The 13567-nt window shown below is 44.2% G+C and overlaps 1 protein-coding gene across 1 annotated transcript in view; it reads left to right on the top strand.

The window, feature by feature from the left end:
- REL (REL proto-oncogene, NF-kB subunit) overlaps positions 1-9719 on the top strand; it is a 48414-nt gene extending 38695 nt beyond the window's left edge. Inside the window, exons 6-10 of the mRNA XM_025192149.1 lie at positions 2583-2687; positions 2995-3207; positions 3529-3597; positions 3733-3807; positions 5370-9719. Coding sequence (XP_025047934.1) covers positions 2583-2687; positions 2995-3207; positions 3529-3597; positions 3733-3807; positions 5370-6199 — 1292 coding nt within the window. The 3' untranslated portion in view covers positions 6200-9719. The remainder of the gene's footprint in view (positions 1-2582; positions 2688-2994; positions 3208-3528; positions 3598-3732; positions 3808-5369) is intronic.
- Positions 9720-13567: the final 3848 nt, after the last annotated feature.

Genomic DNA, 13567 nt, shown 5'->3' on the forward strand with positions numbered 1-13567 from the left:
AGTTTCAAGGGTGGGCAGCTGAGCTGGATTTTATCCTTGCATCTGCTACAGAGTTCCCATGTGGTATTAGTCAAATTACTTAAACCAGAAATTGCACATGTGGCCACTACATGATCCTCATGTCCAGAATACCCAACGTGAGCTACCCGTGGGTCTGGCCTGCAGAAGTACCCAGCACTAGGGTTTTGCTGGGTGCAGTGCTGTGAATGTGCAGGCTGTTGTGTACTGCAAAGTACTGAGCAAATTCAGATACGAGACAACTCAGATAGGACACCTAAAAATGGAGGGAACATTTGATCATTCTGGCTTTAAGCTTTGCACCTCACCTACCCTTTTGTAAAATGGAAGTGATGGTAATGCCTTGCCTTGGTGGGGTGTTGTGAAGATGTTGTAAAGCACTAGGGACCAGTTCCTTAAAGATATGTATACTAAATAATTAAATATCCAATTATTCTATTCAATTCACCACTTAAACTGAGAAAGGGTACTGTGATAGCTAAAAGCTTGTCTGAGTCTATTCTAACCCTGCAGTTGATCCAATAAAAGGTATCACCTGCAAAAATCCTTCCCATGAGAAAATGAATATTTTTTTCTTCAGTGCAGAGTTTGAAGAATATGCAGTAAATAAGACATGTGATTGTACATTGAATCATGGTGAAAAAACAAAATGTTGATTTACCTGTTCCTTTTGTGAGCCCTGTCCAACTTGTGCCCTGAATGAAGCAGGAGTTATGTAATTGCTAGATCATACTGCTAGCATACAAGGGGGGTAAATTAATGTTCTACAGGTAGCCTTACTTCTGGTATCTTTTAACTTTTGATCATTTGCAACTTTTAATACACTTTTTAACTTTTTTCCCTGAGGATATGTTGTAATCTCTTATTTGATCACTCTTTGCTGAGATTACCTCTCGGATGCACATGATTTTATTATATTGTCTATGAAGAACAGTAATGTAAGAAAATATCCAACCTGCACTTATTCCATTTTTTTTTTTTGGAAAATAATGTTGGTTATATTAGAATTCTAAACAAGGCAAGATAAAAAAATAACACTAGGTAGCAAAATCTCTAAAAATTGTAGGGGTCCAGTTTGGCCACATCAGCTGAGGCTCATTAGTTGCTTATTCTAGTTGAATTGGTTTAATTTTGAATTGGACAGTCTCACTTTTTGGAAGATAATTTTGCAGAGGGCAGTTCTGGATCCAGTATCTAGGTGAGTGCATGAAGTCTGTCAGTGACCTGTCATGTTAGCACGTTTTTAGCCAAATTCTGAATTTGGCGAAAGTTGCACTGGGTGCATTTTTGGGCAGAATCTGACACCTCAAGTAAAATCAGTTGCTATTATGTAATTTTACCAAAACTTGAGGTTCTTAAATCTATTTAAAGCACCAAAACATAGCTCTGGTTCTGCAACACTGTCAGTAGATGTACACACAAATTTAAATGTGTTCAGATTACTTTCCTGGGACTATTTACATGCTGAAGTGCTTTGCTGGACTAGGGCCTATGTAGCCAGGCCTCAGAAGTACTCATTCCCCAGCAATTCCCATTGACCTCAGTGGAGCTGTTGGGCACTCAGCAATTTTTTAACATACCTACATGCAGACGTAGAACCTTAACTTTCCTATTCTTGAACATTTCTAGCAGGCTGGGCTTCATGTTTAAAATAAGCCTTGTACCATTGTTTACTATAAAATAGCACACTGTAGTAGTGCTGGGACATTCCAGTGGAGATCAGAGCATCACTGAGCTAGGTGCCCATTCCTTGTCCTATTTAGGCACCAGCTTATCAGTTTTTATGTCAATTATGTTACTAAATATGATGATTCCCTGAAGTGCTAGGATGCAAGAGGGTGTAACTTTCTTGAATTGCTGACCCAGCCCTTTGCAAAGCAGCATGGGTGCAACTCAATGTCACGAAACAAACCCTTACATGTGAGCTCTTCTGTGGGTCAGGCTTGCTCTTATGTTGAGTCACAGCTGGTAGCAATGATGAAATATTTGCAATAGCCATGTGAGCAAGCTGGTTTGGGACCACATACACAACCTGAGTGACAAAGAAAAGCAGGGTTGGTATTTTGTGGCCGTGAGAGAGGAAAAGGCCGAATGAGGTCTTGGTCTTCCTTGCCTTCATCACCAGCTTGCTGATTCCACCACTGGGTCATAATAAAAGTGATTAGGAAGCAGGTTTTATGTTGGGGAATTTGTAGTGCCAACCCCACACATTGTCTCTGGTTGTTAAGCCAGGCAAATGCAGACCTTTATTCCAGTTCTGTAAGAACCATGATTTCACTTATATGCTTTTGCTTTATGCCAGCCATTAGTGCTTTAACCAGTCTTGAATAGTGGAGGACATAGGAGGGATTACCCTCTTCAGCACAGACTTCATTGCCAAAATATGTGCATTGGACTTAGCCCTGCTGTTGCTGTCTTTTCACGTACTTCATTTAGTAGTTTATATGCTTAGCTGCTGTTATGCCAGCCCATCGGTTATCTCAAAGCACTTTCTTGCAGCTCTTTGTCTATTTTTAGCACGGGTTACTCTAAGTACCTACTGTCACTTTCCTATTTGCTTCTAGGAGCTCCCAACACTGCAGAGCTGAGAATTTGTCGCGTGAATAAGAACTGTGGAAGCGTAAAAGGGGGAGATGAAATATTTCTATTATGTGACAAGGTTCAAAAAGGTAAGCATAGTCATGCTCTCTCCCTCTTTCCAGAACGTTTCCTTTTTCTGCTAGTGTAGAGCCTAATGTTTTCAGACTTGGGGGGGGCCTAAGTCTGTATCAAGAGTCCTAAGTAAGTGGCCTGACTTTCAGAAATGCTGGACACCCTCAACTCCTATTGAATTTATAGGTGCTCAGCCCCTCTGTAATTGGGATGCTTCTGTAAGAGCCCAAGAATGGATTTATATGCCTTTGGTCCCCCAAGTTGTCTGTAGGCTTTAGCATTTCTGTGTGTACTAACAGATACCTTCTGTTTCCAATGGACTAGATGACATAGAAGTTAGGTTTGTCTTGAACGAGTGGGAAGCCAAAGGTACCTTCTCGCAAGCTGATGTACATCGCCAAGTTGCTATCGTATTCAGGACACCATCATTTTACCAGGACATCACTGAACCAGTTACAGTAAAGATGCAGCTGAGAAGACCTTCTGACCAGGAAGTCAGTGAACCTATGGACTTCAGATATCTACCAGATGAGAAAGGTAGAATTCCTGGTAGCAGAATTCTCAGAGTAGTTCGTCAGTTTTATATTTTTACACAATACCTTTAATCAGTAAAAACCATATTTTGCAAGTAATATTTTTTTCCACTAACAGTAATGGTAATAGCTTCCTTTCTAAAAATACTAAATATAATGGATTGTGATTTTTGTATCACTTTAGATCCCATATCTGCCTGAGATTTACTTAAGGAAGGTACTTTCCACTACAAGCAGAGACCAGGCATAAGTTCTAGGAGCCTCTTTCACAAAATACATTGGGGAGCATCTTAATTAACACTGTTTTTTCTCCTTCCTCATGTAGATCCTTACGGTAATAAAGCGAAAAGGCAAAGATCAACATTGGCTTTGCAAAAGCTCATGCAGGACTGCGGTAAGAAAAACATTTGGCCCTTGCTAGTTTGAGTGAACCTATGAAATTGTACTGCCTCTATTTTCTGATTTGTTTCTTTTTTAAAAGAAGGGTCCTGTTCTTAAATGCCATGATTAAGAACTGTTTCCTTTATAGGTTCAAATGTGTCTGAGAGGCCCAAAACATCTCCTTTCCGAGTTATTGCTGGCGATGGGAGGATAATTAAGGAAGGTAGGTGTGCAAGTCCAGTTACAGCTTGCTCTCTCATTTGCAGCATCCCTTTTCCACAGGAGAGATTGTGAGGGGGGTCATGAGCTCTTACAGACCCTGGAACGCTAAGCTTCAGTGGCTAGAGGCACTGGTGGGCTGACAGTTGAATGTTTAGTTATGACAGGTAGATATGAACAAACATAAAAAATCCTTTGCATGACCTTCATTCTTAGCAGAAAAGATATGAGGGAACTGGGTAGCTGGAGCCCTGCATGGATCTATCCCAAAAAGACTGGGGAAATTTGGAGAGTTCCACTTCTCAACATAAGCACATACCTCTGTCAGCATAGAGCCGCTGGAGTCTAGCAGTAGAGGACCCTGATGATCTTTCACGGCAGCACAGACAGCAGAAAGGAGGGGCCTTAGTTACAAGGGAGGGAAGTTCTTCAGGAACTGTGGGACATGAGAGGACCAAGTGTAAGAAGCCTGTGATGGGTAGCCTGTGAATTCAGGGGCAGATCTCCATAGTCCAGAAGTACTATTGGGCAGGAGAACCACCCATTGTACTACCCTTCAGTAATCAACAGGGAGGAATTCAGCACCCACTGCAGTTTTCAGTGAGAAGGGGAAGGGATTGATGCCAGGGAGGGTACACAGGTTAGCAGGAACTGGATTAGAGCTAGGGGTTTTTGGACAGACTCAAGACTGAACACATTTCCAGAAGTGCCATTTTTCAAAAGCGATTCTTAAGCCTCTGTTTCCAGGTTAAGGGGACTTAGACTCCTAAGTCATTTTGTAGTTCCTCAACACACATCCAGTGTTCTCTGAAGCTGTCTGGTTTCAGACCTTGTTCTTTTACTTCATCTGCGTGCTCCTTTTTTTTTTTTTTGCTCTGTTTGTTTAAAAGTCTGCCTCCTTACTAAGCCCTGAGTGATAGTATTGACTATACCACTAGTGACCAGCCTTTTTTTTGGCAGGCATGCCACAAATTGAACTTCACCCCATCTGAGTGCCACTCTGATCCCCTTCCCTGCCAATCTGTTGCTCTGCTTTCTGATCTCTGCCTTCTGCACATTGCTGTATCTGCCCTGTGCTGCTTGCTCCCTCCCTGATCTGCTGTGTGCCACACAGAGGCTGCCTTACCACTAGTGGTGTGCATGTGGCAGGGGGGCCACCCCTACAGTACAATTTCCAACCCATCAGGTTTTTGCTGTGTGGGCCACCCCTAGACTACAATTTCCAACCCATCAGGTTTTTGCTGTAGGCTGCCTTCTACAGCTGCCTGTCCTACAGGGAGGACTGGCCAGGCAGTCTTGCCATGGGCGAGACATTGAAGGCTCCTCCTGCAAGGTGCTGAGTGTTCTGGCTCAGTACAGCCAGGTATTAAACGCAAATTCATAATCAGCATCATTGAAGTCAGAAGGATTGCTTGGGTACTCAGAGTTAATCCCAGGTGTCAGTGCTTTGCTGGATCAAGCCAAAGTGCCCAACCAGTGGCAGACTTGACCCTTTTCCCCAGCTGCACCATTTTATTGCTTCTGACTGCTGTGCATTACTTAAGAACTGTGTTTCTCTTTTCATAGAACCAATCCCGTTTTCACAAACTTCATCGCTAATCTCAGCATCACGAGTTCCAGGAAGCGGCAGTCAAGTTCCGTCCTACTATCCCTCAGTCCAGCATCAACCTAGAAATGTGTCAGCAATGGGGCCAATTAAGCATGATGATGCTCTTTCCTCATGCTGGCATTCCCAATGCCCTTCCTCTTCCTCAGGAAACCCAATGAATATGCACCCACAGAACAGTTTTGGGACAGAGGCATTGCCTGCTAACTCACAAAACAGCAGTACTCTTTCAGTTCTGCAGGAGAACATTCCCAACTGGACAGACGAGAAGGAGCAAAACTTCTACAGCAGTTTCATCAGCACAAACGGTATGGGAACATCATTCATGCCACAGCGTGACATACAGAATGTCTCCAGCAGTAGCAGCCATCAGGCTCACCCTGTAAATGTCACAGCACCCAGCATTGTTAACATGGAGACTGATGACATAAGATGCTCCAGCATAAACTTTGAAAAGACCTCATTTAGTCAAGATTTGAATCTAAGTGATCACAGGCGGCAGATCCATCAGGTGCCTCTTACGAATACGTCTGTAGTAGCTTCTTGCAGCACTTCTTTTAATTCTCCATATAATTCATTTGATCCAACAGCTTACACGTTTATGGACCCAGGAGTTCTGAACGAAGTGAGATCATCCAGCAATGCTATTCAGAATAATCAGAATGGGATTCCAAGTAACCCGTACTACATTACAGATGGGGCGCAGGGAGATGATGTTTATAACTCCTCAGAAGTTAATTTTGATGCTCTACTGAAAAGCTTTGATCACTGCAGTCAGGTTGAAAATTAGCATCAAATTTCTCTTAACAACCAATCACCAACAGAAGAAAAATTTTATCTGTAGTGGCATATTCACCCTCATACTTCCTGCTAACTTCCTGTTGGAACATTCATCTGCGCAACCTACTATGCAAGTTTAATATGCAGTTAGGGTTAGTGATGCCCCAGAAAAAGAAACACTTTGGAAATAGGGTTTTGTACATCAAAAGTGCTTCATATCCATTTTCATGGTGTTGGAAAAGGGCTGCTAGTCCTAAAGGGTTCCTTCATTCATGTGGAACTTCATATGGAAGTATGTTTCTTCATGGGGGGTTGGCTTGTTCAGAAATACATTTTTTTTTGGAAACTTTTAATTTACGGTGAGAGAGATTAGCAAATCATGGGCTTCTGAACTGAATAATCGTATTTATGTCCTTTTAGCACTTGAACTATTTAGATCATAGGTGTCAAACTCATCTAGCCCTGTAGGCCAGATGAAAGGCATGGGCCTAGTCTGACTGAACCCACAGCCCAGCCCCATGTCCTGGAGCCAGTGCACAGGGCTGGATCAGTGCAGGTAGCTCATGCAACATGCATGCTGGTCCAGGGCTTTTTCATGGAGGCAGCGCAGGGAACAAGGTGCCTATGCCAGACTGGTCCTGCACATTAGCTCTGGTGCATAGGTCCAGTCTGTGGACCCAATACAGATTGGCTTCAGAGCCAGTATGCAGGGTTTGTCTGAGACCCCAGACCAGATCTTAGGACTCCATGGCCTGGATCCAGCCTGCAGACTGTAGCTTTGACAGCCTAGATTTTGCAGTCTTTTTTTATGCATACATTTGTTTCTAAAATTAGCTTCTGCACTGATTTCTTTTTTTTCACTTGCATTTGTTACATTGATTTCATTTGCTCTCAGGCAAATTTACTCTTAGACATTGTAATGACTATGTCATTGTTGGGTATATTTAACACATTAGAAACTTCACCAAAATGTAGAAGTCATGTAGAGCTGGTGTGAAATGAATGATTGCACAAAGCAATGAGAGAACTCATTCCAGGTATACTTTGCACTGTTTTGCCTAAGTCTTACTCTATTTTTTTTTAATCGGGTAAGCCAGGCTGGAGGCTTCATGAACGGCTGTATGTTGTTGTTACTGCAAAACACTTTATCAGCACAGACTGCGTGACTTTGAATAACAAAGACTATATTGGACCACCTTCCCCCACTGCTTGCAGCTTTGTGCTGCCCAAGCAAGACAGGTGAAAGCGTGCTTGGGAGGCACTCTTGGGATGCATGAAGGTAGTGTAGCAGTTTCTGTTCTACTCCGCCACTTCCTTGTGATAGAGATGGAATGGCCCCAGTGTACTTGTACTATGGCAGGGATGTTGACGCTAGGTCATTCAGAGCCCCATTGTTTGCCCTCAGTGCTGCCCATGGTTCCAGCCCTCAGTGCAGCATGTATTGGCTCCAACCTCTTGTGCTGCATGTAGCACGTGGAACCCGTCTAGCATGGAATAAATATGGTGCAGGGCCTGGAGCCAGCCTGCTAGACCAGTCTGAGGCATGTGCTGCATGTGGCACCCACCCTAGACAGGCCCTGCTTGCTAGATCTACGGCCATTCAGGACTGGGCCCTCTGTAGTGGATCAAGGGCACAGAGCTGGTTTGGCACAGGTGCCCTGCATGTTGTACATAGGGCCAGGACTGGTGCATGCTGCATGCAAGTGTGCAGGATTGGAGCCAGGGTATTTTCTGCTAGCAGCATGCAGGGCCAGTCCAAGGAGCACACTTAACCTGGCGCCCATGCCAAATTGACCCTGCACGCTGGATCTGGCACGCAGGCTGATCTGTGGGCCCACTTCAACCTGCAGACCAGCCCATGCCCCTCATCAGGCCCATATGGCTGGATGAGTTTGGCACCCCTGCACTATGGCAATTCAGGACCATCCCGATCACCACTAACTGAGACTCTGCACAAAGGGCTGAAACAGTGGCAGAAAGCACTCTTAACCCAAAACTCCAGAAGTCTGTAAGCACAACTTGTTGGGGGTTGTTTCAGTGTTCTCAAAAGACACTGTGTTTTGTGTGGTGTTTGGGTTTTAGGAATTTTCTGTTTAAAACAATGAAAGCACCAAATACACCAATACATTTTTCTTAAGCTACAGAAACAGCAACAAAGTTTACAGGCAGTCACAGAACTTGTACAAACTGGAGGAGCATTTAATTACAAATACCTTGCTATTCAGTCTTTAAAATGAGCAAGGTAAGAATGGACGGCCACATACTTGGCCCTCCATTACATTACATTAGTGGAATAACTACGTGAGTAACTATTGGAACAACTTGGCATTTATGTTAGTACAAAAAGGCAGAACATGGCCCTAATCAAATCTAACCAGCAGACTGGAAAACAGGTCTCACCAACTCCTACTTTGAGGGATAGAAGCTGTTATGTACCACTTGCCCTGCAATGGAAGCTTCCAATACAGATAACAGAAGTGGTGTAAATGTGTTTCTGGAGGTGTTTTAGATGGTAGTGGATACACACTCCTCAGACTTACAGAATATTCAGGGAATCCTCTAATAGCCCCAGTGTGATGCTGCCTTTAGCTTTTCTAGAATATTTTTTATGAAAGGGATAAAGACATTATTACTAGTTTTAAGAACGAAGGACTATAGAGAGCAGAATAAAGCTTAAGCACCACATCCATGTGTTAAAGTTCTCAGTTCACCTACAAGTTTATCTATCAACATATTATTTTTATTTCAAAACTTCATAATGGTATGATTTATTTTGTTGTGTACAATTAAAAAAAACAAAGCCTGCTGAAAATACCTTTTTCTTTTTGTAAAATAAGCTGGTTGCATATGTAACACTTCTGTTCCTGTGATAATTAGAGTCTTGGAGATATAGGAGATGATCCTAACAAGCATTCAGCTCCTGTAACATTCCCAGAGGAAGGCTCTGACAGAGCTGGTTTGGGTTGGCCTGGTGTACGAGAGATTTCTTTTCAAGCATTTTTTTTGCTGTTCACAGTTATCACTGAATAGTAAGAAACTAAATACAACATATACAGAATTAGCATTGATTTAACTAAATTAATATGAAAAACATTTGTAACTGCTGGTATTTATAAAAAGTGGGTTTACTGGTAGGGGTCTACCTAAACTGTGGTGGAAGTTTGCGACCCAACGGCACCTTTAATCTTGTTCTTTTTGCCACACCGCCCTGCCACTGAGGGCACTTGTACGCGCAAAGGGGGTTTAGTCCTTCTGGTTGCATTCTATTCCCTCTAAATAGAACTTTTAAATTGAAACATCAGCATTTCAGTTTCCATCACTGTATATGCATGGTGGTCCTGCTGACCACAGGCGCCTGCTGAAGGCAGAAGCGGTGAGGGGCCCGATCCTTTTTTTTTTTCCAGTGGAGCCTGCCCACCTCTCCTGCAGCCAGGGGGCCATTAATCTGTGCCATTAATCGTTCAGCTTGCCCCCACCCCCAGCCACAGGGGAGGTGAGCAGGCTCTGTGGGGAAAAAAAAGGATTGGGCCCCTTGCCGCTTCTGCCTTCAGCAGGCTCCTGTAGCTGGCAGGACACCTGGGGCCTCCTAGAAACAGGCAGGCTTGCCCCTGGGGCAGCACAGGAAGATGGCAAGAGGGTGGCTGGGTGTGCTGGTGGCTGGAGAAGGTAGCGGGGATGATGCATGGGGCACTGGAAGCCCAGGTGGGCTGCTAGGTGGCTCCTGCTTGGAGGCACCCAATCCAACATTTCCCTGAGCCTGCCCTGACTTCCAGCCCCCTGTGCACCACCCCTGCCACCTTCTCTGGCCACCAGCAAACCCACGGCCTTCCCGCGCTACCCCAGGGGCAGCCCAGCCCGTTCCTGGGAAGCCCCCGGTGTCCTGCCGGCTGCAGGAGCCTGCTGAAGGCAACAGTGGCGAGGGGCCCGATCCTTTTTTTTTCTGCAGAGCCTGCCTGCCTCTCCTGCAATCTCGAAGCAAGCTGACTAACGGCTGTATCATTTAAAGCCCACAAAACTCAGGTATGTGTAATGTGTGACGCCATTAAGCCACACAAAGGGAAAATTTTTTCATGTGTACATCGTGACATTGTCATGTGTACAAGTGCCCTAAATTTCTGAGGCAAAAACAATGGCATTAATTGCCTCAGTCACTCAGTGGTGGGCAGGAAGCTACACGGTGAAAAGAGTAAGATTAAAAGCACTGCTGCGCTGCAAACTTCTGCCGCGATTTAAGTAGGTCCCTATTTATTGGTAATGGCTTGTATAAATAAATTAACCAAAGCCAACTATAATCCCCTTCCTATTATATTTACCAGTTTAGTTATCTTGGTACAAAATCTGTGTAGGCAGGTCCTGTGGGTTCAACTTTGAAAAATGCCATGATTTGTGGAGGTGGGGGAGTTAAGTCCTTGGGCACACAACTTGATGCTTGTTTGGAAAGCACTTTGAATGGGGAGAACTACCACACCCTGGTGGGGAGGTTCAGAGGCCACTTACTGCAGGGCAATGAGTAGGGATGGGTGGGTGTTTTCTTCCATACATCTCCTATAAGACACGCACCTTGTTTTTGGAAAGCAGAATGTAGAAACAAATATTTTCCAGTCATGGCTGACTGCATGCAGCAGCTTATCCACCCTCACCTAGTTCAAGGTCTCCTTTAGACGCAAGCTAGAGCAGGGGCAGGCAAAATATGACCCACAGGCCAGATGCAGCCCACCAGGTAATTTAATTTAACCTGCAGGCACCCAACAACTAATTGTACCCTCCCCTCCATGTGCCTTGTTCTCACCCTTGTGTGCAAAAGGACCCAGCAGGCAACAGGTAGGGAAGTGGTGGGAGTGGATGAAGGGGGAGCTGCAGCTGGCTGGAAGCACAGAGCCTGCACCCAGGGGGGCAGCAGGAGCGCAGAGCTCAGGTGGGCAGGGTGGGGGTATGTGGGGGGCAGGGGTGTCCCCACCACCCCTACCCTATCTCACATGCCACAAAAATCGCACCCCCACACCCAATCCCCACAAACCCCCCATGTATACCTCCAACGTACCCTATGCCCCCAACACACAGCCACACCCCACACACAATATACAAGTAAAACTTTATTTTTGAGTTATTATTCAATCATCTCTACATATATTATGCAAACACAAATTGTGACAAAAATATTTTTAAATAAAATTAAAATATAGTAGGTGCTTGACTTTTAGTATATGATTTGGGTATTTTCTGGTTCCAAGATGGCAACCCTCTGCTCCCAAAAGGAGTACTTCCAGGGGTGGGCAGAGGGACTTCTGGTGGCAAAGGTCAGGGGTTAGGGGCAGGACTTCTGATCCTAAGATGGTGACCAGGGGTCAGGGCACCTGTTAAGGGATAGGGTTACCTTTGTGGCCCTTGACAGCTCACCAAAACTCATTAAGCGGCCCTCCAGCCAAAATAATTGCCCGCCCCTGAGCTAGAGTGTTAACCCTCTCACAGCTGCTTAGTCAAAGCTACTTCCAATTACTAATACTTAGCAGCTGAGAAGCTTAATTCTGACTCTCCCCTCCTGCTTGCTGGGCCAGTAAGCACAGAAAACTGGGAGTCATGTTGGCAGTCATTAAAGCACATGATTCTATTCCAGTGAAGAAAAGCCAGCTTCCTCCGCTAAAGGCATGCATCCTAATTTTGGAAGGCTAATTGGTGTGGGACATGCATGTGGTATATGAGTAATTATGGTATTATCTACCATGTTGCTTTTCAGCAAAGCAATTTCCTGGCTGCATTATAGGCCCTGATCCTGTAGATCCTTCTTCCATCTCAGAAAGTGTGTATTAAAACCCTCACTTTTGATTGTCATTTCATTTAAGAACTGGACTCATGGTCCATTTCCCTTCTCAGTATCCTTGTTCTTTAAAGGGGACAGTTAAGCCCTTAATTCAGCACCAAAAGACAAAAAAAAAAATTCTACCCAGTACTGATGCAGTGATGAAAGGCCATCTGTTTGTGTTAGGAAACTCATCTAGAAGAGCTTGGGGAACTAACAGCTTTAATCAAAATATTTGTTAATGGGGAACAAGATATTGGTATAGTGCTTTGTCCTAAGGACAGAAGTTAGCACATACGTGTAAGAACTTTTGATTTTTTTTTTAAATGATCCCTTTCAGTATGTCCATTTCTTACCTGAAGAATCAGTTTCTAAAAGAGGTGAAGTTCTGTGTCTTTTTCTCAGACATGTCATCATCTTATGAATTCACTGAAAGGAGTCAAATACATGAGTGAAGTGAATAAGATTTACAAGAAACTGGAACTCTTTGTTCCAAAATGATACCTTTTATTAGACCAACTGGAAAATGGCAAGAAAACTGTCCTTTTCTGCAAGCTTTCGTGATCAAAGTCCTTTCGTCAGGCTCTGGGAAAAGTGTAGATGGTACAAGATGGTAAAAAGTCCCCATAGGTAGGAAATGCACTTTGTTTTTGCAGAGGGAGCTGAAGATGGAAGGTTGTCCCTCTGGGTCCATGAGAGTGTCTTTGTGAGCTGTGTTGATCAGCTCTTTGATGTGTTGATCAGGTAGAATTCCTTCCCTGGAGGTGTCAGATGGCAGGCAAGGAGGTAAAAAAAAACAAAAAACTTCCTTGCTGTTCTGCAATTAAGTTTAAAATCCATAAGATCTGAAAGAAGATTGGCTCCTATATAATTGTTAAAACAAGTTAATAATCCACTTCATTTTAATGTAACAATGCAACTTAAAACCTACCACCCAGCTCAGCTCTCTGTGTCTCTAGCTAGATCTTTGTTTGCTAATCCGTGAAAGTAAGGGTAAAATAATAGCTCAAGCTGGCATCAGCTCAGTTCATTTTGCATTATGAGCCCATGCACATCTGTACTGGAGAAAGTGTGTTTGAATTTAGGACCTCTGGGACATTTGACAGAGAAGAAATCAGACCCTGTCATTCTAGAATAGCCTTTCCACTCTCCTCGGCTATCTGTACTCCACTTCTCAACTGTGTCTTAATTGGTACCAGCGTAGTATAGACCAGGTTTCCAAATGGCTCCACGGAGCTCTGGGGGTCCAAGATCATTCACGAGGAGCTCTGCAAAGACATTCAAGCTCATGGCGGAGCTGACGAGGTGGTGCGCCATTACTGGGCCAGGTCACTTGGCTCCACACGTCTTTAGGGATAGGGGTTCTGCAGCAGAAGCAGCGATATGAAAGGGTTCTGTGACTTTAGGAAGTTTAACAGCCACTGGTATAGACTGGAGGTAATGGTGACCAGGGGTGTCTCTCTACAGTAAGACAGGGGGAGTCCTCTTCTCTGGCTGCTCATTTAACTCTGCCAAACAGACAGGAGGGGCCACCTCTGTGATTTCTGCCTTGTCAAGCTTTCAGCCTGGCTGTCTCTTTCC

Source organism: Alligator sinensis, unplaced genomic scaffold, assembly GCF_000455745.1.
Source record: "Alligator sinensis unplaced genomic scaffold, ASM45574v1 scaffold219_1, whole genome shotgun sequence".
NCBI lineage: Eukaryota > Metazoa > Chordata > Crocodylia > Alligatoridae > Alligator > Alligator sinensis.